At 37.7% G+C, this 27,564-nt stretch overlaps 1 protein-coding gene across 1 annotated transcript in view; it reads right to left on the bottom strand.

The window, feature by feature from the left end:
• LOC124856582 (voltage-dependent calcium channel subunit alpha-2/delta-1) overlaps positions 1–27,564 on the bottom strand; it is a 128,328-nt gene that overhangs the window by 13,563 nt on the left and 87,201 nt on the right. Inside the window, exons 11-29 of the mRNA XM_047347188.1 lie at positions 25,014–25,172; positions 24,329–24,433; positions 19,825–19,903; positions 19,524–19,573; positions 19,336–19,425; positions 19,168–19,242; positions 19,008–19,088; positions 18,343–18,417; positions 17,287–17,346; positions 14,110–14,166; positions 13,868–13,939; positions 12,433–12,494; positions 12,132–12,208; positions 9,798–9,809; positions 7,986–7,994; positions 7,101–7,161; positions 6,918–7,009; positions 2,636–2,717; positions 2,025–2,087 (exon numbers count right to left, since the gene is read on the bottom strand). Of these exons, the coding sequence (XP_047203144.1) occupies positions 2,025–2,087; positions 2,636–2,717; positions 6,918–7,009; positions 7,101–7,161; positions 7,986–7,994; positions 9,798–9,809; positions 12,132–12,208; positions 12,433–12,494; positions 13,868–13,939; positions 14,110–14,166; positions 17,287–17,346; positions 18,343–18,417; positions 19,008–19,088; positions 19,168–19,242; positions 19,336–19,425; positions 19,524–19,573; positions 19,825–19,903; positions 24,329–24,433; positions 25,014–25,172 (1,361 nt within the window). The remainder of the gene's footprint in view (positions 1–2,024; positions 2,088–2,635; positions 2,718–6,917; positions 7,010–7,100; positions 7,162–7,985; positions 7,995–9,797; positions 9,810–12,131; positions 12,209–12,432; positions 12,495–13,867; positions 13,940–14,109; positions 14,167–17,286; positions 17,347–18,342; positions 18,418–19,007; positions 19,089–19,167; positions 19,243–19,335; positions 19,426–19,523; positions 19,574–19,824; positions 19,904–24,328; positions 24,434–25,013; positions 25,173–27,564) is intronic.

Genomic DNA, 27,564 nt, shown 5'->3' with positions numbered 1-27,564 from the left:
ACACCTCAAGTCAAAACTTGAAGCAGATGGGCTGCAGCTACAGAAGACCACATCTGGTGGCACTCCTGTCAGCTATACACAGGAAAACATTCCCTGCTCTGGTGAGTAATGATTTCAGCAGCCTCATAATTTGGCATAAATACCATGTATGCATGGATCAATTCTACCTTTTTATTAATGATTCAGGAGAGCGGTGGTGGTGTAATGGTATGAGGATATTTTCTTGGCACCCTAATGCCAACTCAGCACCATATAAATAGCATAGCCTTTTTCAAGATTGTTGCTGAGCATGTCAATCCTTTTATGATCACAGTGTACCCATTTCTTCCTATGGCTACATCTAGCGCAATAAAAGGCCCATTCATGCACGTAAATTGGTTCCCCTGTTTCTAACAATGTCAAGTATCACAGGTCTCATGCTTCCATTGAATTTATAAAGTTGGCATGGTTGTAGTTTTAGATGGCCATTAAATACATCAGCCAGAAAGAATGTGGATGCCGATGTCCCCCATCTGTGTCATTGTATTCATCTTCTTGTTAGTTCCTTTTACTGATGGTGCTTGAGCTCTACTGTGCTACACTACCTCAACAATTACTTTTGGAATTGCTTAACTTGTTGCATCTGGATAGGCATTCGCAAACTCTCTGAAGAGAGACTAAAATATGCAGAAAATGAACGCAGAAGATGGACCGACGACTGCATCTGTTTGCATCTGCGTATTTAACGTTGATGCAGAAAAATACCCATAATAAACATGCAAATAATCCACACATAATAACCCAAGAGTTGGCCTCAGCTTTTGCAAGTGCAATCTCATGCTGAGTGTTTGTAAAACACATAGAAGAACTTGTAGTAACCATACAATGTTAAATTTTTAAGTTATTAATAAATAAATAAAACCTATAATTTTCTTATTGTGCTCTTATTTTATTAGCCTTTCGGGCAATGTAGACTCAAACAAGCAATTCTGAAAGTTTGGATGTTTTTAAAAGCAAACTTAACATGCATTCATTCATTTTTGGCTTTTCATGGACAAATGTAGAATTATCTTGAAGTTACTTTCAGGGCCAAATTACATGTTGTTGAGAGAAAGACAATTTTTTCCTAATAGAGCTGTTACAGGTACATACATTTATGTGTAGATTAATCAAGCCCTTTAGAGTAAAACATGAACTGATTGGATTATGTGCATAAAAGTGCAATTTGCACAATCACTGCATGGGTCGCTGATATAACATATTCTGGTAACAACTCTTGAGAGAAATTAAAGGGTTGATGCATTTGGAAACTGAAGTAACAATACAGGTTAGAAGCAAAGGAGAACATTTTTTTTTTTTTTTAACAAGTGGTTATTTATCCCTGTCATGAGTTACACACAGACTGGGCTCACCACAAATCCCTCTGTAGGGTGCCAGTTTCTTAAGTCTCCAAATTGCTGCACTCAGATGACAGTTCTACTAACTTCCGTGTCCTAATAGAAAAAAAAAAATCGCCATTTAAAATTTCACGTTACAAACTCAAAATCGAGCTAGAACATTTCCTCTGACTATTTTTGTGTTGGGCAGATATTTTGTGATGCACTAATGCTCCAGTTCAGTGTTTCACATGTAACATCATTAATCTATGGCAACCTTTGGTTATGTTCTTTGCTGCCTTGGGCCTGCTCTTTACTTGAATCTGACTTACACTTTTGTAAAAGAACGGTTGTAAAACATTATGACCCCTTTAAGGTACAAAATGAAGAATCAGTTGTTTTCGTTTTTGCTATCAATCTCGCATTTGGTTAGTGCGGACTACTTTACATAGCAGCATAATCTACAAATTTTCTGTTGTGCCACTCAACACAGATAAAAAAGAGAAAGAAAAAAAACATACTATTTTGGATAAGAGCGATGATTGCCTGCGACTTTTATGTTGTCCAACTACTTGTACCCCTTACTTCTATTTATATCATGACAGTCTAGTATAGGTACATAAAGGATTACACCCTGAGTCAAAATAAAAAAGAAAGATAGAATAGTACCTTCTCGGATAAACTCTAGTGATCCCTCCATCTGTTGCAACAAATCTCGCTACTGTTCCATCTCTGAAAACAGACAAAAAAACAGCAAAACAAGTGTGTAACCTCTTGAAGTTAAAGATACACATTCATGTTTAAGCCTGGTCACTTGTCTTTGTTTTGTATGTTTTAATGATAAACACATACCCTTTAGAATGTATAAACGTGTGTTGAGATTATTATTTCAGACATATGGCCACGGAATAAAAGGGAACAGACCGATATTATTACTTTATTTTCCCCTCAAAATAGCATGACTTGGCTATGTTCAGTAGGCTGGTGTAATATGGTTTTTTGCTATGCTTTCATCACGTTTCACTAGAAATATTAGACCGAACCATCCATAATAGAGAAAAAATACAAAAACATTTGCTTTGTTTGCCAATAAATGAAGCATGAAACAAGCATTAGCTCTCAAAGTTCAGAGGAAAAAAAAGCACAAATGTAGCATAGAATGGTATACAATAAGATATAACTTCCATTTCACCAAAACTGTTCATAATTCTGCAATGTATAAAAGATTGCATATTGAAATGGCTTAAACCGTATAAAAAAAAGGAATGTCTGGCACTCACACTGACTGCTCTTTCCAAACTTTAACCAGTTCAGCTGTCAGACCTGCATCCAGGATGAGTCGTTTCACTAGGGACTCATTGCCTGTGGATAAAAGACAAGATAAATTACACACATTGCTGATGTTACAACACCATATTACATGGAAAATGATTTATGGTAACAGAAATAAAAGCAGTGTTGATATATATGGGCAGGGAGAATGAACATCCTTTGTATAAGGAATATTAGTCATATGCCACTGATACACTGAACCCAAACCCCACATCTGTTTATTGGCTAAATGTAAGAATACCAGTGATCCAGTATATAAAGTTAATAGTCAGTGGAGAAAGAGCACCTAACTTTTTTTCTTAATATACTGAAAAAATGACTCCATGGTACTTTTCAGAAAATCATCCAGCAGGGTGACCTGAGTAGCCATTACATGTTAAAGATCAGACAGTACTTTGTGAAGGACTGACTGCTAGGATCTAGATGATGACAAGGGATTGAGTTTCAGCCTTCTTGTCGAGGAAAATACTTTTTGAAATGAAACCATCTGAGCCAGTGCCTTTACATTTACTACACACTTCCAACACAGCAACTCTGGTGTTGCTTTAAATTAAGCTCATATATTTTAATGAAGATTCAAAAGAGCAAACTTGGGAGGAACATTAATGCCAAAGTATTTGATTTGACCTTGGGTTAAAATGGATCAAAGATATGGTAATCCATTAGCTGGATAACGGTAAATGATATTCGGGGTGAGATCCATTAGAGGACAACAAGTCGACTCCATGAGTCATTGTGTAGCCTGACTGCATTGCACTTCTAGGACACTCAGTCGATCATTCTGAAGTCACCCTGTTTATATCATATGAGACCCTGAGATCATAGTATCTAAATAAAGATGATTTTATTTCTACTTTAAAAAATAATAAAACGTACTATGTATTTAGTATTTATACACTCTGACAAAAATTTGTTTAGCACTTTGTATGGCAGAATCAGAATCAGAATCAGCTTTATTGCCAAGTTCGTACATACAAACAAGGAATTTGCCTCCAGTACACTTTGCTCTTTTGTTCTGTTTTTGCATTACATAATATACAAATTTACAATGTACAATGCAATATTCTGCATTACAGAATATACAAATTTACAATTTATAATGTACAATATACACATATCTAATAAAAAAGGTGCATTTGCAACATCTGTATGCTGTTGTTTGGTACTCTATTGAATGTTCATCAGAGAAACAGCCTGGGGGAAGAAACTGCCTCTGTGGCAGCTGGTTTTAGTAAACAGTGCTCTGTAGCGGCGGCCTGAAGGTAAAACTAAACAGTTTATGTGCAGGGTATGTGGGGTCGGCAGAGATTTTGGCAGCTCTTTTCTTGACCCTAGACCTGTATAAGTTCTGGATGGAGGGAAGGTCAGCCCTGATTATTCTCTCTGCAGTCCTGATTATTCGTTGCAGTCTGGACCTGTCCTGTTTTGTGGATAAGCCAAACTACACTGAGAGGGATAAAGATAGGACAGATTGAATGATGGCAGTGTAGAAGATGACTAACAGCTCCTGTGGAAGATTGAACTTCTTGAGTTGCCTCAGGAAGTACAGTCTCTGCTGGGCCTTCTTTCGAACAGTGTCTATGTGTGAAGACCATCTCAGATCCTCAGAGATGGTGGTTCCTAAGAACCTGAAGTCGTCCACGGCCGATACAGTGTTGTTGAGGATGGTGACGGGGGTGTATGGGGGTGGTGTTCTCCGAAAGTCCACCACCATTTCCACAGTCTTGAGTGGGTTCAGTTCAAGGTAGTTCTGACCGCACCAGTGTACCAGCCGATCCACCTGCTGTCTGTATGCAGACTCATCACCGTCCTGGATCAGTCCAATGACAGTGGTGTCGTCTGCAAACTTAAGGAGTTTCACGGATGAGTCCGATGAGGTGCAGTCATTTGTGTACAGAGAGAAGAGGAGTGGAGATAGAACACACCCCTGGGGGGCACCAGTACTTATTGATCTGGATCGGGAGAAAATGCTCCCCAGTCTCACCTGCTTCTGTCGGTCTGTCAGGAAGCTGTTGATCCACTGACAGGTGGATGCTGGGACGTTGAGTTGTGTGAGCTTCTGGTGGAGGATGTCTGGTATGATGGTGTTGAAGGCCGAGTTGAAGTCTACAAACAGGATCCTGGCGTATGTCCCTGGGTGGTCGAGGTGTTGCAGGATGACGTGTAGACCTAAGTTAACAGCATCATCTGCCGACCTATTTGCTCGGTAAGCAAATTGCAGGGGGTCCAGCAGGGGGCCTGTGATGTATTTCAGGTGCTTCAACACCAGCCGCTCAAAGGACTTCATGATCACAGACGTCAGGGCTACAGGCCTGTAGTCATTTAATCCTACGATGGTGGGTTTCTTGGGAACCGGGATGATGGTGGATTGTTTGAAGCAGGAGGGGACCTCACATTTCTCCAGTGATTTGTTGAAGATCCTTGTGAAGATCGGAGCGAGTTGATGTGCACAGGCTTTCAGGCATGATGGGGAGACGTTATCAGGTCCTCCAGCTTTCTTTGTTTTCATGCGCTGAAAGAGCCTGTTTACCTCTTCCTCGGAGATCTTTAGTGCAGGCAGAGGATCTGATAGTGGGGGGTTGGTTGCTTTATGGGAGGAATTTGTTCCTGAATGGGATGTAGAGGGGATGATTTGAGGTGTGAATGGCTTCTTGTCATGTCTGCAGTAGAAGCCATTCAGACGGTTGGCTAGGAGACGACTCTGTTCAGGATGGGTGGAGGGGCTCTTGTAGGCAGTCAGGTTTCTCAGACCGGTCCATACAGCTGAAGTGTCACCAGTAGAAAGGCTGTTCCTAAGCTTCTCACTATAGCTTCTCTTAGCTGCTTCGATCTCTTTTGTTAGTTTGTTCCTGGCCTGCCTGTACCGTGCCCAATCTCCACTGCTGTGAGCTTCTTCCTTTTCCCTGTGCAGATTCCTGAGGTGTGGAGTAAACCATGGCTTATTGTTCCCAAAGGTGCAGAAGGTCTTGGTCTGCACACACATGTCCTCACAGAAACTGATGTATGATGTCACCACATCAGTGAGTTGGTTTAGGTCAGTGGTTGAGGTTTCAAAAACAGTCCAGTCTGTGCATTCAAAGCAGGCCTGTAGCGTCTGCTTTGATTCCTCAGTCCACTTCTTAACAGTATGAACCTTGGGTTTGGAAGCTCTTAGTATCTGTCTGTAGGTTGGGATGAGGTGGATTAGATAATGATCCGAAAAACCCAGAGCAGCCCTGGTAACAGCATGATGTGAGTCCTTTAAAGCTGTGCAACAATGGTCCAGTGTGTTTTTGTCTCTGGTGGGACACTTAATATGATGTCTGTATTTGGGGAGTTCATTCGAGAGGTTTGCGCTGTTAAAATCTCCCAGTATTATAATGAAAGAGTCCGTGTATTTTTTCTCCACGTCTGTAATCAGCTCAGCAAGATGTTTTTCCGCGGCAGAAGTGCTGCCATGCGGTGGAAAATATGAGCCGATTATTATAAACGAGGAAAACTCTCTCGGTGAATAAAACGGCTTACAGATTATGGAAAATGACTCCAGATCCGGGCTGCATGTTTTTCCCAGCACTTTTACATCTCTGCACCAACCTTCATTTATATAAAAGCAGATTCCGCCTCCTCGCCTCTTCCCCGATAGCTCCGCGCTGCGATCCGCTCTGAGCAGCTGGAAGTCCGGCATCAGCAGTGCGCGGTCCGGGATGTTTTCACTCCGCCATGTCTCGGTGAAGCAGAGGACCGCTGATCCGTGGAGGTCCGTGTTTTTACCGGAGAGAAGAAGCAGCTCGTCCATCTTGTTGTTGAGAGAGCGGACATTTGCCAGGTGGATTGAAGGCAGTGGTGTGCGAAGTCCTCTTTTGCGGAGCTTTACCAGCACGCTTTCCCCTCTGCCGTTTTCTGCGCAGAATCCCATATAGAGCCGCAGCTCCGCTTGCCAGGAGCTCAGTGAACCTCGGATCGATGAAAGATGGTGAAAAAAACCCAAGAGAGGACTCTCTGATGTTGAGAAGTTCCTCTCTACTGAATGAGACCACAGGATTGTGGATCGACACCACAGAACTGTGGATTGAAAAACATAAAAACACACAAAATACAAAAACAAAGAGAGAGCGAAGCTCCAAGACTGCCATCGTCGGCGCCATCTTCATTTTTAAATGAAACTGAAAAACAATGCATGAAACAAAAAACAAAAAAAAACTGCTACAAACGTGCCACATAAGGTTGCAATGAAAGAGACACATGACTCACATGCATCTGCAGTATTTTTATCAATGTACTGGTTGAAGTCGAGGAGAAACTGGGTGTTGTTGAGTGACAGCTTCAGCTCTTTGCAGTATTCCCTGAAGAGACATTATTTAGTTTAAATAACTTTCCCCTGACTTTTCCTATTGTTTTTTAAATGAGTTGTGCAATAATGAAAAGCCTACTCACCTTGGAGCAATGTAGGTGTAACCAAACTCGTCAAACCTCTCCAGCTGTATAGTCGCAATGGCTTTTGATAACAGGGACAGAGACATATAAAAAAATGTTTTCTCAACTTTGTTCTTGAACATATAATATATGTAGTCTACACAATTATGTAGGGCTACTGTTATGACAAAAGAAAAAAAAAACATTTCTATCTTCTTTTATCTTTATCATGTTCTGTTATTTCCTACAAACACCTCCAGAGGTTTGTTTCCTGGACAGAGTGGTGCTTCCTATGAATGGTTTTCCGCATTGTGGATCAGGATTCCCCTTTGCTAACATGCAAAAGCCTACAAAGGCAAACTGTCCCTAGTATGCTATTAAAGACGCAATGAGGAAATTTAATAGAGTTTTATTGATTTATGTTAAAGTCTATCTGTTGTAACATTAAAGTTCTGTTTACATATTGAATATACAGCAAAAACATAATTTCACAGACTTTTTACTAATTATTTGTAAACTAAAGAGATCATTTGCAACAATTTTTAAGCCCAAATGTTTGGATATGTGTGATGATATGGTGTGATGTAATGTCATTATTGGGTAAGAAATCCATTCAACATGACCAACCAAACATATCATTGAGGGTACAGAGTCTGTTGCTGAAATCATAGCACCACACAGACCAGGATGCCTCTTTTGACAGCTACAATATGTATGCTGAATGGCGAACATTTTCATGGTTGTCTTTTTTATAAAAGATTATGGCCGTTACATGGACACAACATTCTCTAAACGTCTGACATATATGAAACATCTTGAACAGATATGAGGTGATAAATTAAAGTAGAGAGTGAAAGGAGGAGCATAAGGGAGGTATGAGAGAGTAACTGACTGAGAAATACTTACCTTCTTCCACTGTTGTCACCCGAGGGATAAAGTATCAGGCAGGCAAAAGAAAAAAGACAAAGGGTGGTCAAAATGCATTTATCACCTGACAAATTAAGTCATGCAGGTAGAAAGATGCGAAAACGTGTGAATATTTCCCACAGGTAATGAAAAATCAATTCTGCAGTGAGAAAATGTTACTAAGAGAAAAAAATAAAAATGAATGTGTGGTGAAGGCTACAGTAAAGCAGAACAAAACATTTTGAAAGATCATGTTAATGCAAAATAAAATATACAAGGCAGAGTTCTTCTCCAAAGCTTTTCTTTCCCTGACTCAGTATTTCATTTAAAATACTTCCTTGTTATTCTTATCTCATAAATGACATGACAGACATCAATAGTCATCAATCACCGCTCTCTTAAAAGGAAGACTTTTGGACAATGCCTTTAAAATAAATTGACTCATATGGTGCAGTCTGTGAAAGCAATTACTGAGCACTCACTTTCCTTGGGGTCCTGGAAATCTGGTGCAGGATGAAACAACCTCTTTCATATAAAACATAACAAGCAGATTCATTGTCACTCTGTCTCTATAGACTATGCAGAATGTCTATGTTTAATGGCTTTCCATAGAACTTTTCTTTTTTTTTTCATCCTTTTTTCTTGGGCTTTTTGCTTATATGTCATCGTCTCCTCAACCCATGTATTAGGTAATTTATTCTACAAATACAAATGCTCCTCTAATAGTCATGAAAACATATGTTTAATCATTACACCTTGTCAAAAGACTCTTACCAGTGTATGTATTAGGAGAGCAGGAGGCTGCAGAAACCACCTACTGCATGAAACTGATAAGATAGATGGAGCTTTAGGTGGTCTGGTTCCATTGTGAAACCCTATATGGCTGAACAGAGAACTTTAGAGTCCCAAATTGCCATCAGAGTGGTCTGCAGCTGTAAGGCATGGTGTGTTGCTTTCTTTAACAGGCCTGTAAATGTGCTGACAGCGTTTATGGCACAGTGACAGACTCTGCAGAGGAGTAGTGAAATAGAGGCTGAAACTAACCGTCTCTCAAAAATCTAATTTGATGGAATTACTGCACCGTTAGTTGTTTATACTTTGTGGCGTCATGTCAAAGTTTTGAAAATTTAATTGGAGCTAGATCATGGCATGTTGGATTGTTTTCTTATATCTTTGATCAAACTAACAATCCTCCTATTTTATGTCCAATCACAATCTGTATTTATTGAGTAATCCATCCATCCATTTAACCAAATACAGCCAAACATTTTACCGTTCTCTCTAAACTGATCTAGGTAAGGCAAATTTAAAAATAAAAACATTACTTTGACTTCCTAACTTAGCAACTGGCAGTCATACATCTTTCTAAGTAGTTGCTAAGCATTCTAAAATTGTTGTTATAAGCAAAAGGGCAAAGTATTTGGAGACAGACAGGTCTAGTGGTAATGCTAAATGAAAGACAATCAAGATAAATGTATTTTTAATAAAAATGATCTTGAAGAGAAATGAGACCGCACTCACAGATAATTTGAATTTAATTATTGAAATGTTTAAAGGTATTTGTGTAAAGAGGAATTTCTCAACAGCTTACATTACATGTGTTAAGAAATGTGTTCAACTTAAACTATTAACCAATTAGAAATCAGGTATTGATTTTCCAAGTTACATAAACAGATCTTTTCCAAAGGATTAAGCAATCACAGTCTGTGACTGACATGGAACCATGCAAACATATGGGTAATAGAAATAACTCATGCAGTGGTCATCACATGGCCGGGGAAGGACAGAAGAAACAAAATAGGGAGTACTTGCCCCAAGGTGAAGCTTTCAATTTCCAATAGGTAATAAGGTTGGAGAGAAAGGTCCAGTCAAAAATCACAATCAAATGTGCAAGAGTTAGAGACACACCTATTTGATATGTACATTTCCATGATATGGAGCTATCCAATACTTTATATATGTTGTCAGCTTTTACCCAATCCATTCCAGTCCAACCTTAATCATAAAGTATTTTAAACAACTAGCCCAGGACCAAAGTGCAGTACCGTTAGATGGTTTAAATTTTGGTTGGTGTGGCCTAGAACCAAAGAATATTGTTATCCAAATTGAGTTACAAATCATTCTAAACAACATTTTGCCTAAGTTCTCTTGATTTCTTTGCTATCTTCTGGAACTTTTTAAGCTCTTCATTTAAAGAAAAAGTACATTTGTATTTCAGTTGCAATCTATTATTTTTTTCTGTAGTCTGGTTTGAGATTGTTTCTGCATTCAAGTGATTTGATGACCCTTCTCTTTGATTAAAACAGATCAGCCTTCTGTCTGTTGCCACACACTGAATATCTTAAGTATTCTGAGTGATAAAGAATGGTCTTCTTACAACTCGGGGTCAGTGGATCTGCTTATCCACCACCCTTTTTCTTAAAAGTTAAAACAAAAAATTTAAACAAACAATACACAAGTAAACAGCTCTATATTAAAACAATATAAAACAGCATACAATCAACTTAAAACAACTAACATAAAAATATAAATGACCTTAAACCAGTATTTTACAGGGTGTCAAATGTCAGGGAAATAAAGATGGGTTATTAGAGGAGAATTAAAAACAGTTGCTCGTCTGATTTCCAAGGGCAGATCATTCCACAATATGAGAGCTGCTACAGCAAAAGCATGATTTCCTCTATGTTTGCAATCAGACCTAGGTGCAGTAAGGGGCAGCTGATCAGCTGACCTGAGAAAGCAGGTAGGTGTATAAGACTGCAACAGTTCAGAGAGATTGTATTGGGCAAAGCCATTGAAGGCTTAAAAGCAAATAAAATAATTTTAAAACGAATCCTAAAAGGAAACGGCATCCAGTGAAGGGAACGTAAAAAGGGGGAAATGTGCTCAAACTTTGAGTTCCCCTTAAAAGACGAGCTCCAGCATTTTGCACCTTCTGGAGACAACTGATAGACAAAGCACTGACTCCTACATACCGTGCATTACAGTGATCAAGCTGAATGGTAACAAAGGAGTGAATCGCTGATAGAATTTGCTTTAATTTAGTCAGCTGCCTCAACTGAAAATAGTTTGTTTTAACAACTGCCTTAATCTGAATGTCAAATTTAAGATCAGGGTCCACTTTGGACCCCAGATTTGCTACAACCACCTTATTATACAGCTCTAAAAAAAATCTAAAAACACATGTGGGGTTACCAAAAACATTACTCTTGTCTTTTTCTTAATTAATTTTAAAAAGTTAAGTGCCATCCAGGTTTTAATGTCATCAAGACATTAAAAACTGGATGGCTGCTCAGAGTATGTGCCATTTTTCTTTAGAATGATTTAGATCTGACAGTCATCTGCATAAAAATGTAATTTAAAGCCATGTTTTGGGACACCAAACAACAGAGGAGCAGAAGAGGACACATGGTCACCAAGACTGATGCAAAAGGTTTGCTCTGCCAGACAACACAACTTGACTGCATCAATTTGGCAAAGCCTTGGAAGCTGAGGCACAGCAAAGAATAATCAACAAATAGGGATGAAGAAAAAGAATACAAAAGAAAGGGAGAGGGAATTTGTCAGAATAAAAAGGAAAGCGGTCTTGTATACGTATTACACAGTATGACTAAGGCAAAAGAAGTTGAAATGTGGGCTGAAGATAGATTATTGTTGGGTAAAAGTAAAGAAAAAAAGTAATTATTAAAGGCAAAGACAAAAGTGTAAAACTATACAGAAACATAACTATTATTGTAAAGTCAGAAGAAAGAAAAATCACTAAGGAATAAATTTAGCAATGACAAGATTAGGAAACTTTCATTATACTCTAAGCCAGATGAGAGGCAGATGAAGAGGGTAAGGAGGGATAGAGGTGTAAAATGCAGACAAGATCAAACGGTTTAATGCTCCAGTTGTGTACATGAGTGGAAAGGCATGTTGAGGAGTTTTTGTGGGAGTAAAGATCCACTGACCAGTGGGTTAAACTACAAAAGAACAGCACAGTGGGACTTCAGAAATCTGAGCTGAAAATACAAAGGAGTGGTTGTGGTTGCAGCTAGCACTGAAGATTACAGATACTCAGGAGAACAACACAGAGCAAGGCTATCTTTGAGAAACCAACTAGGCTGAATGTTTTTGATCTGTTTTTGTGGATCTCATACTCACAGATGGCTTGTTTTATATCATCCCCAAGTTTAGCTTGAATGAAGTTTTCACTGTATTTAGGTAAAACAAGAGCCAGGCTGCAGAATAGATCAAATTTAAATTAGTTAGGTTTTCTTTATATATGTGTATATAATCAGCTGCAATTTAACTCTTGGATGGCATCATAGAAACAGGAGAGGAGCGCCTGCTTTGTTAAGCAGCATTCTTTATCAATTAAATCATTCTTAATAGTTAGCAGTATTGTAGATTGCATTTAGAAAACCTGGTCACCCAAAATCAGACATCTTAAAAATTGCCTCACCTGTAATCTGTTCCATTGACTGGAGCCCATGTGTAGGTTCTGACCCCTCTGTCAATATATCTCTGCCAAAAGAATATACATACTAGCTAAGTCATTCAGAATTTTTAACAATAAAAAAATCAACAAGCCATGGACAGGATTTTTAATCCAAAACAAGGACATCTATGATTCTTTGGAACCCATAAAGAAAATTTAAAGTTTAAAAAATGTTTCAGTTGAATACTATATAATGTTTGAGTTGAATACTATAAAATGTTGGTCGATGCTAGTAGTGTGTCTACAGCAGGGATGTTAAATGATTGGAGGGAGTACATCCGAGAGGACATAGATGAAGCAGAGTGGAACAAACCTTGTCTGACGACCCAAAAACAAATTATCAGCACAAGACACCAAATACATCAGTACAAATGGGCTAACGAGAATGTATATATCCCCAGTAAAGCTCCATCACATTTCAGCAAACACCCCAGACACACACCCAAAATGCTTTACCAAGAAAGGTACTCTGATCCTCGCAATGGATACTCCCACACTGATCCACTGCATGTGGGAATGCTCCAAGATTAAACTCTTCTGGAAATCATTAGTATTCAAGTGGATTATTTTATACATGAAAAAAGCATATCTTCATTCTTGCATATACAATAATGCAAACATTATATTTTGTTTACTTATGTTTTTATTTTTGATTTATTTATTTTTTATTGTTTCACGCAGATTACATGTTACTACAGATAACTAATTAATGTGACAATGTCGCACAGTAACATTAATAGCGGCACAGCGCACTATATTGACGGCTGGAGGTGGGGCTTCCAGCCATAGCTCCAGCCATCAGTGGGTCCATGAAAACACAACAGGTTCCGTGCCAAGTAAAGCAAGACTAAGTGCAGTGGAGCCAGTGGAATAAGAGAACATCCTGGAGTTTTTTGAAAGTCCCGAAATACTTTAAATACAACAGAATCTTTCACCTTGAGGTTCTTGATCTGGATTCTGTTCTCTAAGGTGGATTATTCTTAGCAGCAGTTTTTTTTTTACATATGAGGTCATTTGGCTGCTCATGTTCCTTTGATGATGACCATTATAAACAAAAGACAGTGATTTCCCACACATCTTTTTCAGAGCAATCAGTGATTTTAGCTGTACTTTTTGACAAAGCTTTACCTGTGCTTATGATAAAACACGTTGTATGCTAAAATTTTTATGCGAAAACATCTCAAAATAACCTTAAAGCAAGAACTGCAAGAACAAACTGAAGTTATTACTGAGACAGTACAAATTGTAACGTACATTTAGCAATATGTAGAAAAAAAACGTATTTTTAGTCTCCGCTGTTTATTGTTGCAAAGGAAATGCAAGTTCATAGATAATATCAAAACAACCAAATATGGCATTAAGACTTTTTATACTAAGCTTCTTCACCATTACATCTTACCTCATCTTGAGTTTTCACCAAAGTGTCAATAGTGCTTTCTCCTATCTCCCCATCAATCATCATTCTTCTAATCTGCGAACCAAAAGATAAAAAGAACAATTAAAAGTGATAAAGAGATAGTATAGTCTATCTATGACCATAATTTGACTCACCTAGTATATTTGGAAATATATTTAAGGACTGAAAAGGTTGGAAATAATATTTTCCTCAGCAAATGTGATTGATTTATGTAGATACACTACCTTCACTTTTATGCCATTTTCAAGCTCTGCATCAAGGAAGTCTAGGGTCACAGGCTCCTGAAATTTAGGATTCTGTACAAGGGATGATAGTTTGTTTTAAAAATGATGCAGTTTCAGACATCTACATACAAATCAAGCTAACAACAACAACAAAAGGATCACAGAAAACAAAGGAATCTTACTTTAGGTTTATGCAAGAAGCAATTTAGCAATTTAAAACTTATAGAGGTGATACAGAAAAAGGGTTACAAAAATATTCTTGCTGTCGGGTAAGCACAGATATGTGCTTCTCTATCAAAATGCATCATAATGCTGCAAAGGCACCTAAATGTTAAATCACAAAATCATAGTTTTCAGCAAACCCTGGGTCATCATCCACCTACCACTGATATAGCAAAGATTAAATCACTTTGAAAGAAAGCAGTTGCAAACCTTCTCTGAAAAATATTTTATAGGCTCTAGCTTTTTTTTTTCTATTTTTCAAGTCCAGGTAACTGACCATTTTTGGAGAACAGATTTACGAGTTTGTTAAGCCACCTAATATTCATTATTATGTAGACATTTAAATACTAATACTGTAAGGCCTTTAACTGTTCCCATTTTTTATTAGTTACATCTACAGTTATGTTTGCATGTGCAAATGTCTTCATCAAATTCAAATATTTTCTGATTGAAAAAAAAAAAAATCAGAATACACCATTTATATGGGTGTAAAATCAAACAATCTTATCATGATGTGCTTTTACATGCATCACAATTGATTCAGACTAGAAGCACTTTGACATCCGGAGAATTGTCAAATTTCTCAAAAACAATTGCAGAAGAAGTAGTTGTACTTTTCCCTGTGCTGAAAAAGACAAACAAAAGACAAAAGAAAACAAACACAGAAGTGTGTTGTGTCTGAATGTTTGGAGGCCGAGAGTGGACCCATGGTTTTGAGACCAGCTGAGCCCTTATTGCTTACACAAACTTTGCTTTCTGATTTTTAATGTTTCGGTGTTACTTTTAGCAAAGACAAATAGCCCAAAGCTTTACAGGAACAACACTACAATTATCATGGCAATAAGTCAAATATAAACACACAATAGGTGTGAGAAATTGCCTTACTTATTTTAGCAGCTACCGACCAAGTGGGGTCATACTAATTTATTAGATTAAAATCTTATTTTCCATAACTCCCCATGTTAACAAGTATACTTTAAGGAAAAAGGGTAACCTAAAGTAGTTGAATATAACAGGCTGAAAAAGTTTCAGATTACTAAAAGCCCCCACCCCAACAACTAATCAAACCCAGGACACAAAAAACAAAGGGTATGCAACATATGGCAGTACTGTGTCATTATATATGACACCACACACAGACATGAATCAGACTTGATACAAAGTGACACTGAACTCTATTAATGACCTCTCTTAAAAACCCGAGTGAGTCTGATTGACTCTGAGTGACTTTATAGCGTTATAAAATAGTAGCAGTAATCTAGTTTTTCTCTTTTATAGAGAAGTATGCGAAACCTGATACCAGCCTAAATTCCACTGTATTTTCACTCAGAATATGGCAAAATATGCTAATAGGGTTTGAATAAACACTCTTTTGTTGTGTTTTTTTTCTTTATTATTATTATTGTTACAATGGAAAAAAATAGGACCTCAATTAATATTTGTTTATTATCTAAAAGGTTATTTAACAGTACAAAGACAAAAAAAAAAAAAAAAACATTTACTAAGTGATTACTAAGAGAAAATAAAGTAAGTTTCTTACATGTGATGGTAAGCGAAATAAATTGACACAGCAAAAGATGATGAAGATGAAGAATCTCAACATGGAAAATGAGAAATGACAGAATAAAAGGTTCAACTAATACAAAATGAAACATCATTAATGCATCAAGTCAGGAAAGAAAATGAAGATAAAATTTATAAAAAGTAAGAATAGGTAGGAATAGCCAAAATTGTGAAAATAACTTAAATAATGACGGAGAAGAAAACGAGAGAGAGCATGAGAGAAACTGCTGTATGTCAGCAAGAACTTTAGTGATGTCAGCCACGGAGTGAGATGAAAGTAAAAACAAAGCAGCAACACAGGAGGTTTGAATGACATATTTCATATTCCGATTTTAAACAGGCCTCAAGGTCACAATCAATATTCCTTGACTTGATATTTGACTAGTTCAGTGAGACAATGTGTCTGCCTTAGGGCAGCTCTTTCCTCAATGCAAGATCGGAGTGAGATCATTTAAATGGAGCTTCATTACAACATAAGGTCAAATTGCTTAGTGGAATAAATTGATAGGAAACCTAAAGCACTTATTTTCCCAATACTGAAAAATAATCACACTTGTAAAATAATCCCATGGATAGCTGTACTTCTAAATCTGTGTTTGCTCCTCTGCTATTGATGGTCTGCCTTGTGTTTCTATGACGTATGAAAACATGGGACTTCTGCTCATTCGATTACTACTGTAGGATCAGTAATGTGATCTACAGCCAAGCCAAGCAGTCCCAGATTTGCTGTACATATCAACAAATTCTGTGGCGTGAGTGTCACATCTCAGAGACAGCTAACATATCACACATTTGCTTGACAAGGGCTACGCAAACGTCATAGCAATGATCCAACATTAACAAAAGCTAATCACATGCTACATTACGCAAAAACTCTGTCTGCGTCGATAACGATTCATTCCCCCCTGCATGTCAAATGCTGTAGGCAACTGACAGGAGTTGGCTTTACCTTCTCAATAATTAAGCAAATAATTTGACCACATGGGGGCACTCATATACTGTTTACAGAGCAATTGCCAACGTAATTATTAAGTAAGTGATGAGAGAGCAACAAGTAACCTTTTCAGTCCTTATGCATTAAGTTGATTGTAGTCCCTGGTTTCTCTTCTTAAAATCTATAACAAATCTACCCACATAGATACAAATGGATATTTACAAAGCTTAACATGCTAAGTTAACTAATAGGCAACACATTAATCTGCATGATCAAGCTAAGTTGTGGTTGTACAGAAAGGTTTGCAAAGCACATCACAGGTTAATAATATTGCCACACTGAACATGATGGTCCACTAAAGCAACGGCTGCTCAATCTACAGGACTGGAAAACAGAAAATGTTTCTAAATTGCCATGAAACTACTTTAGCAGTCTATATTGCAAGTGGTTTCTCTCACCTCATGAAATGTGACAGCATACTTATTATTGAGTCTGAGCTTCCTGTTACGAATCCTTTTCTAGAAAAATTATAAAAAGACGTACAATGACGTACTTTATGTTTAAATGTATGAGGAGAAGAGCAGCGGGGGCAAGTGACCTAGGTATACATAAATGTACTGATTATGAATGTACCCTACTCAAATCAATGTCATTTTCAGTTACCTCGACTTGCAGGTCTATTATAATGTAAACTGAGAGAATATGAATGCCCACACCCATGAATGTATTAAACAAATAAATAAAATAATTTGAACCAAAGCTGCTTGGTGTGAAGTGTGTGGGGTCTGCAGTGTCACATCCACTGAGCAGGCTGCTTTAAAATTCTGGGTAACACATGGGCATTATTCAGCCTTTTAGAGTTGGCATGCCTGAGGCTGAAGTTAGGAAGCTGCAATAGGATTTGTTGAAAAGGGCGCTGGAACCTTTTGTGGGATCATGGCTAATTTTACGAGGTCATATCTTAATGTGTGCCAGTGGCTAAATGTCCAGTTGCATTTATCTGACAAATTGTGAGAATACTCAGGGCCTCAGGCAGGCTTGAATATTTTCACATTGAGTACAATTTCATTACCTTACAACATACTGTATGTTTCATTCATAGTTCAAAATTAAGCATTTAAAATCAAATAAAACTATTGCGAGCAAATTCAAAATTAGAAATAAGATGCAAAACTAATTTAATTATTAGTGAAATCAAGAACAAATTATCTCAAAAGATGTGCCATATTGTTTATTTTTATCCCTTTTTTCTAAACATGTATGCCAGTTCACTACCAGGTCCTTATCCCTGAAAGTAAAAGTGACCTTCCAGCCTGATCACATTAAGTTATATTCTAGCTGGGGAATGGATTCTGTTAATGAAAATGGATGCATTGCCAGCACACAAAAAACCTTTAAAAAGAACCTTCACTATCTAATGGGCTGCATAATATTTACTGACAACAATATGTTACAGTGAAGCTCAGTCACAATATTATACATTTCAATAAGACATGGACATGCAGATGTCATACCTTTGGCTGGAGATTGGGATGCAGCAGAACATATCCATTAGGATCAATAGCAAAGTAGTATCCATTGGGACCAATCTGATGTAAAGATGAACAAAAGAGAAATACATAATTTTTCCAGTCACAAATTCCCCATTATGATGTTATTCAAGGCACAGGGAAGGTGGCATTATGGTGTGGTGATGTCATCTAACAGCAAAAATATTTTAGGTTTCAATTTCAGCTAGGATCTATTTTGTGTGAGCAGGAATATATGTTTGGTAAATTTACTCTGTATTGACTCAATGGTGGTCTGACATATTGCATAGAGTATATTCTGCCTCTGACCTCACGACAGCTGGGATAGGCTTCAGAGTACTAACTCTAAACAGGATGGATTTATGGCATAATGGCAGTCTAATGGATTATTAAAAACTTATAGGAGGGATTTACTGGTCCCAGAGCAACAGTCTAAGTTGGAACAAAGATAATGCATTATTAAGAGCATGCCCTGTTTTGTGGATAGTTTTGTATAGAGACTGCCAACACATTTTAGTTTTATCACATAATAACTTCTCCACAAAGAAACAAATTAGTAAATTTTGGACATCTTAACCAGTCACAAGACTTTATATTGTAAATGCATTGTTCTGCATGCATGTGATCCCATTTGGGAGTAGTACACTTACTGTGAAGCGTGGTGTGAGTTTCTTGATGTCATCAAGAGACACGTCAATCGCCATTACACCCAAAATCAACTGATTCTGATGCTTAAGTGAAAAAACAAGATAAAGAAAGTTGAGAAACATTGTATTTATCAAGTTGACTCCACTCATTTATTCACTTTACCTCATCATTCCTGTCATCGACAGTCTTTGTTCTGTTGAAAACAGGCAGTGTTCCAGTGATGACCAGACCCAATTCCTAAAGCAGAATCGGGAGGGAAAACTTATATATTTTTTCCCAGTAAAATATTTTTCATTATTTATTAAAGTACATAAAAAGGTGATGACCTACTAGTGCATCAAGATAAACATTGGTCCACTGGACCTGTTTGGCCCGTTTGTCTGCTAGGACCATTGGCCTTCCCAGGACATCTAGGTATTCCTAAGTTTGATATACAACAATAACAGACTTTCTGTACTTTCATGGCAGGTATGCACTTTTCAAACTCTTAAAGAGGCAAAAAAATATTTTAACATCACCTGTGTGTTTATTCTGATGGCTCCAATGGAAGGAATCTCATAGAAGTAACCTGGGTAAATAATCATACTTTAACTTTAGGGGAAAAAATAAACTTGAATTTACAAACAAGTTTCCTTCTTTCTAAATTGATCCTGTAATTTTACTTCATCCTCTTGCATCTTATAATATTATTTTAATTAAATATTTTTTACTTATGACACTTATAAACCTTTCACATTCTGATCTTGTTGCAAATGTAAATATTTGGTATATATTCTTTCTGATACAACAGAAGTGTAGTAACTTGGATACGAGTGATACCTTTGTTGGAGCAGGCCATCCATTGAATGGGTCCTTTATCATAGTTGTGTTGTCCAACTGAGAAGGTAAAGATTCTCACCTAGAACATAACATTGAAAAGAATAATGAATAACTAAATAGATTTGAAAAATGGCAACTTTATTAGATACATTTCTTTAAACAATAAATAACCCAATCACATTGAAACAACTCAATGCATTTAGGTATCTAGACAAAGTGAAGACCACTTGCTGAAGTTCTGGGAATAGTTCTGACACCTTGCTGAATTCTGTCATAAAGAGTTAGGATCAAGACTAAGAATTAAGGGGTCCAACCAGGTACTAGCTGGGTGTACCTAATAAAGTGACTGATGAGTGTATATTTTCATACGTTGACAGATTCCATTTTATACGTTTCTCATTTCACAAATATTTATTCCACACACCATTACATACATTGTAAGAGTAAGTGAATGTCTGATGATTCATTTACAATCTTCACACTTTTACAATCTTGCGGTCTACGTTAGAGAAACAGGTCCTGTAGCTTTTTTCTTACTTTACACAAACAACTTAGTTGAACTTCATGCCAGTGTAGCACACACTCACATGGCAATACTCACAATGGTGCTAGCACATAAAGAAATAACATCATGCCTTCCTCACATCACATAACTGTTCAGGAACAGCTCAAAGACAGTGGTGGCAAAGTACTAGGTGTTGACACAGTATCCAAACTCAAGATTTCAATCTGACTGAGCATCTGCTGTACAAACAAAAGCCAGCATTCTAGTTCCAGATGCCTAATCACACACATGGGAGTCCTGAGTCCAGACCCTGACTGGTTAGAGATAATTTGATTGCAGGGGAATTACTTACCCAGCTTGACTATTAGACAGGTGGTTAACATGGTGTGGCTGTGCATTATAGTTATCTTTATACTGTCAAACGTAACAGGTTTAACATGTTCAAGCTACAATTCACATATAATATTTTCCATTTATATATATAAAAAACTGTACCAGGCGAAACAACCTTTTTTTTATAAATAGTGTATTTCCTATTTTCAAGTTTTCAAAGGTTTTTCCTTGTTTTCCAATTACGAGGGTGAAGGTACACCAACAAATTAAAAATGCAAACCTCTTTTGTCATATTTTCTGGCGTTCAACCCTAAGGAAATGTAGGAACAACCCCATATGCTTGTGTGCAGTGTGCAGTTGCCTGAATAAAGCTTCTATACTTTTTTTTACTTGCTGGAAAGACATGTTTGGCTGTCTGGAAATATTTCTGATTGTGAAAAACATGAACAGTGTGGGTGTGGAGGCCTTTGTCTAAAACAAATAAATCATGTGGAGCATCTTTGCTTTAAAATTGATTGTGTATAGCCTGAGATCTGGCAAAATCTTTGCAATTTTATATAGGTTTATCATACCTAACTTGCGATTTGTGACTTTTAGTATCAATCCATATTTTTAGAATGTAAATAAAAGTTCATCTTGATCTTGTATCAGCATCAGGGTAAAGCTAATAACATGTGGATATTTCATTTTGGAAAACAAATTTAAACAATGTTTATTCAACAAGTGCTTCTGAAAACTTAAGGTGATTAAGCATATGTTTAGATGATGGTTGCAGAGTAAAAAAGTACAATGTAGATGGCATATTTAAAGTTAAAAAAAGAACCTAGAAGAAATTAATTCAAGGCAATTTAAGGCACTTTGATCCTCACCTGGGTACCGCGGTCTTTATTATTTTTACTATGCTTTTATTTTACTAGAATTACCATTTTTTGCCTTCTTGTATAGTTCATTAGTTTATGTTGTTTTCATATCATGACCTCTGCCCCTCTTTTATACTTCCTGAATATGTTAAGTTGTTTTGTAGGTAGGTCTTCAAATCTAGTGAAACATTTTTTTTTTTCTCATAATTATTTATAACTTATGAAGAATGAAGATCTGAAACTTCAAGGAATGAGCTTTCGTTCTTCCTTCGTCACTTTTCTAACTATATGACACATTAAACATTTTCTTTCTGAAAAGAAAGGACACAATTCCCCCTTAAAGTGCGTTCACACCAATTGCGATTTCCGCGAAAGGAGCGGCCAATTTACATGTTATCCCTATGTAGAGGCACGTTGAAGAGCGGAATGGTGCGGCGCGGTGCGGTGCGAAGGACGCGGAGGGCACGGCAAGCGATGCGGGAGCGGAGCAGCGCGATAGACGAGTTGAAAAATCTGAACTTTTTCCTAAATTTGCGTCACGTCAACCAATCAGGGACTGGATGTGGCTGTGACGTAGGGTGAAGGACCAAAGCGGAGAAGAAGCAGTTGTCAATGATGGATGACCAGATCATAGTGTCGGTGTGCGGCAAGCCAGAGTTGTATGACTCAGCTAATTACTTTTACCAAGACAAGTACAGAAAGGACCTGGCCTTGTTATGTTTAGGCACAAATATCTTAAATTTAGGAGATGTGGACATTAAAAATCGGCTGTTTTTTTTACTGACCTGAAATTTATTTACTCACCGAAGACAGATGGACAGGTGTTCAGCAGCGGGGATACAGCGCTGGTAAACCGCGGTGAAGTTAGTTTGAAGTTGGATGTTCAAGCTCCGCGGAGTTAGCGGCATCTAGCTCAGGGTTGATCCGATTCAGGCACTCAGATTTTCCACGATTGTTTGTTTCAAAAACTTATTGACGGTCCCTAGTGAACCACTGCACGTCAGAAGAGGGAGCAACAGAGAACAGCTAGCCGAAATTTGGGTGCCTGACTCGGATCGGCCGTGGGCTGGATGCCGCTGGCTCCGCGGAGCTTGAGTGTCCGGTGTCCAGCTTCGGGCTGGCTTCACTGCGGTCGCCGGTAGTTGGCGTCCCGGAGGCCGGGCAGCAGATCTTCGAACTGGGTCCTGGATAGACGGAAGTACCGCTGAAATCGACCGTCATCCAGACGCAGCTCATGGAGTAGGTGGTTGTAACCTCCGAACTGTTCCCATCCCTGAAGAATCTGGTGAACCCAGGAACATTGATGTCAGCGGCGTTTGTCGGCTCTCCACAGGTAAAACACCGTGATTATACATGAAATCCATGTCCGCCATGTTCAGTTGAAACCAGCAGATGGAAGCTCCTCCTATTTGATGACGCGGCGAAGCGTTGCCGCTTGTTGCCGAATGCCAACGCGGAGTTCACGCGGAATGTTAAGCGGGCAAAAGCACACAAATGAGGCGAAAAATTAGCAGAAATCGCGTTTGGTGTGAACGCACCATTAGAGTTATACAGTAGTAACTTGGATTTATGTAAATACATTTTAAATCAGCATGATGAGGAAAACCAGCACAGTTCAGCATCTTTAAAATTGGTTGCACTTTATTTTTGATAATAGCAACTTTTAAGGAGTAATACATTTCAAAATGTCTCCAAGAACATCACAAAAAAGATCATAAAAGAACCTAGAACAACATTTAAATGCACTACAGGACTGACTATGCCCAGTTGAAGTCAGTTTATATTATACAACAATAAGAAAGACAGGATAAAAATGGCATCATGGGAGATTTCCAAGGCAAAGACCACAGTTGACTAAAAGCAATACAAAGGTCCATCTCATCCAAAGCTTTAGGGAAAAGATTTAATTGACTGAAAAGTGGAACATTTTGGAATGTATGCATCCGGTCACATCTGGTGAAAAACTCAGCAAAAGAAAATCATACCAACAATCAAATGGCAGCATGGTGGACTGGGGCTGGTTTGCTGCTGCAGGATCTGGATGACTTGATGTGGATGGTGGAATAAAAAAAAACTGGTTTCAAACAGAAAGTTTCAAGACTTTCTGTTTCTGAAAGAGAATGTCCAGCCATCAAGTTTTAACTGTAAGCTATAGTACATTTTGGTTATTCTGCAGGACCATTATACAAAGCACACCAGCAAGTCCATCTCTGAATGACTCAAAATAAAAAACACAAATCAAGGTTCAGGAGTGGCCTTGTCAAAGTTATGACTTAAATTCGACTGAGATGTGAAGGCATATATATATGTATGTATATTTTACATACAGTGTTACTATATGTAAAATATACATTGCCAAGATTGTCAAACCCAGCTGTTAGGTGTAGGAGACAATTATATTTCACATAGTGCTAGATTGGTTTGAATAGCTTCTTTTGCTTAAATATGAAATTATAATTTGAAAACCGCATTTTGAGTTTACTCAGGTTTTTGTTGATACAATCTGAATCATATGCCTCTGACAAAACAGAATATCATGGCACCGTATGCACATGTCCAAATGTTTTCAAACTGAATTAACCTGAAGAGTGTAATTAAATATCCTATGACAGTGCTTCCCTAGCTCTCTGTCAGCTTCTGAACTACTTATCACTTTGTCACTCTTGGATCTTTGTGACTTCCTCCTTTGCATAATATTTGGCTTTATTTTGATAAACCAAACTTTTACTTGCTCCTCCTCCTGCCAGCATTTAGGTCATAATACAAATAACCTCCCACAAATGTATGTGCCACCCACTGTAGTTACCTTTTTGTCCGCATTATATTTTTCCAGTATGGACTGAGCTCGTTCCTCTCCTCCGTCAGTAAATAGCATGATGATCTTGTTGCAATTTGCACTGCTCACATTATTCTATTCAAAAAACAGAAATGGACTTTTGAGTTGATGCACTTTCATTTATCTCCTTGAAAAGAGGTTATAGGTGCTCATATGGCCTGAACCTCTTGCTTGCATATCAATCAAAGGACATTTTCATCTATTCTGGCATTTCAAGTTATCCTCAAAACTTTAAAAATAAACCAAAGTAGTGCTTTCTATAAAAAAGTGTGATCATATGACTTCCTTTGAACCAATATGATGTATTTTGACATAAGCACTAATTCTGCTACTGCTTTGTCAAAACGTAGAAGTGAACAACCATCATTTGAGAATCACTTAGTTTAAGTTTAGACTCTTGAGAATCATTTCAACTTTTGGCTAACTGTAGAGATTAATTATTGCTGCTATTCAACAAGAGACAGCCCATTTCTCTGTAAGACAACTTCATTGTCTGTGCCTTAGCATTACCTTCAACCAGCAGATGGCGGTAAAGACAACAATTTAAAGCTGCTAAACTATGAAGACATAATAGGCAACATTAATTAAAAACTTACATCATGTCCTGTTTTCTTGATATAGACTAAAGTCAGACAAGAAAACATGCTTTACCCACCGTATAAAGCTGCTCAAAAGCAAACTCGAAGCCTTTTGTGTAGTTTGTAATTCCTTTGGCCGTGATATTCTGGACAGCGTCTTTCAGCAGCTTTTTATTCCTCACGTTGGCTTGCACCAGATGGTCGAAACATGCTGTTTTCTTCACCCTAGTGTTAAACTTGGAAACAGAGGCAAGAAGTTGTGACCTGAAAATTATTCATACAATTAAATCATCTGTGCATGTGTAACAAATAGGAATGCACGCACAATAGCAGAAATGCATGCAAGGAAAACGCTCCCACCTGGCCTTGGCTGTTATCAGACAGTGGTAAACAGACACATTCATCAAGCCCCACTAATTGCTTCACATCCTTGGAGCTCAACGATTCGGTACCCATGGAAACAAGATTCTGCTATATAAAAATGAGGAAAGGCTGCAGCACCATATTTTTTCAAAGGTGAGACCTCGTTACAGCCACCCTATAGAACATATATGCAAAAGTACTCCACTCCACAACTTCTAATATATGCAATACCATATATGTAGATTACAAATTACCTAAACATATAGCGCCTAGACTGAGCTGTGCTCCAACTTAAACTTATTGTCCATATTTTGAGTAAATTTCTAATTTAAATAATTTAGCCTAGATTTGAAAAAAAGAAAAATAACTATTAAGAACTATTAATATGAAGGACATGGGACAACAGAGTGACTTGCACTTCTATTGTGTTGCAGAACTGTTATAAAACAATAATGCACCTCATTGATCTAAACTAATCAATATTTCCCTGTGAGATACCCGGTAGGGAAACTGATAACTCTGATCCACACAGACAAGCAGGAAAAAAGTTTTACTGCACTGTTTTACAGCACTAAAGTTTCTATTAGAGGGACAGTAAAATACATGCATATCTCTGGACTAAAATGCATTGTCACAAATGGATCAGGGTGACAACACCTAATTACAACCAAGGCTTAAACACAAACACAAGAACAACAAATGTGCATAAAATTGGCAACAAAAAGCAAGATGAGACTTTGTACCACATTTTCTATTTAAGGCAGACGTGACGAAGGTGAGAGAAGAAGGTGAGAATCAGAGGAAGAGGACACAAAAAGACAGGAGGAGGGGTGTGAACACAGGACTCAAAAGTGGATTTAAAGGCAGAACCTTGAGAATTTCATATAGTAAGCTCATATGACACATGCATCATCTCCTCAGGGAGAAGGATATTAGTTTTCTATTCTGAGATAAACTCATTATACCCAAAGAGAAAAAAAAATGATGTGACGACCGAACAAAATACATGTGAATGAAACTTGAAATTTTACCGTTCTCCTGGGATCCTATTACAACAGCTCTTGTAAGTGTGCGCTGTTGTCTAGGCTTTCAAAATGGATTAGTGATGACTCAGAAAATACGGCTAATCTCCAAACTCTAATCCTGTCGGACTCATTGCATTTCTCCTTTGGAACTCTATGACTTGCTCGCTAGACTGGCACTGGCAAACATGGCTGAACAGGCAGGATGAAAGTTATAAAGGTTGAATAAGGTTAGAAGTTTGGGAAGGGGGGTGGGCGGCCAGGGGCGTGGGGTGGGGGTTTAGTGAGACTAACTCAAAGTATGAAAAAAAATAAACTGAGTGGAGGCGATACATGAAAAGACAGAAAAGCATCCATCAGCAATCTTTGACCTGCACAGCTGTTAAGGCATGAATTGAGGATCTTCCATTATCAAATGCCAGCTTAGTCCCTGGGCTACTGTTAATGAGTTTAATGATTTATGGGTAATATCAAAGACCAGTGATTCAGTGACAGGTAACAACACCCTCAGGGCCAGACACACATCACTCTATGCACATGTGTATAAAAGTAAAGAAAGAAAGGAAAAAAAAAAAGTCTAATAACAGTTTCTGATTAATTATTTTGATAGTCTTATTTATGCACTTTTAGATAGCTTTCCTATAGGTTAAGGTTTTAAATCAGACTGAGAAAATAACAAGGTATCCAAAAACAGCAACCTTATAAGTGCCATAATCATTAAGCTTTATTTTAGGATTTATCACCTTTGCTTTCCATATTCAGTTCATTTACTTTTAAGATTTGTTGTCCCTTTGCTCTGTAATCTAGTATCTCTTATGTATTAATAGTGTGCTCTGAGTTGCAGTCCAAAGTTACATTTGTTCTCTATAGAACTTAGTTACTCATTTCCTGTTTCTTTGTCACCCCTTGGCTCACAGTCTGTAGTACTTGAGTTTTTACTCCTAGGTTTGCATCTCCGCTAGTGTTTACTGCTGTGGTGCCTTGTTAAAGATAGTTTTCTTTGTTCCCTTATCTTCCTTGTAGCTTCCCTCAGTCTCAGCTCCTGGCACCCCCCAGCATTCCACCATCTGTTTGTTAACTCATCTGTCTAGCATTATAGTAATTAAGTTGCACAGTATACATGCTACTTGGTTTTCTCATTCAGTGTCAGATCCTCTGGTTGCTATCACCATCCTGCTTCCTTGTGTTGTTCTCTTGATTTAATACTTTTGATTGTTACTACACTTTGTTTTGGGTTTTCCTA

The sequence above is a fragment of the Girardinichthys multiradiatus genome, chromosome 2, assembly GCF_021462225.1.
Source record: "Girardinichthys multiradiatus isolate DD_20200921_A chromosome 2, DD_fGirMul_XY1, whole genome shotgun sequence".
NCBI lineage: Eukaryota > Metazoa > Chordata > Actinopteri > Cyprinodontiformes > Goodeidae > Girardinichthys > Girardinichthys multiradiatus.
This window is presented reverse-complemented; position numbering and strand designations above follow the sequence as displayed.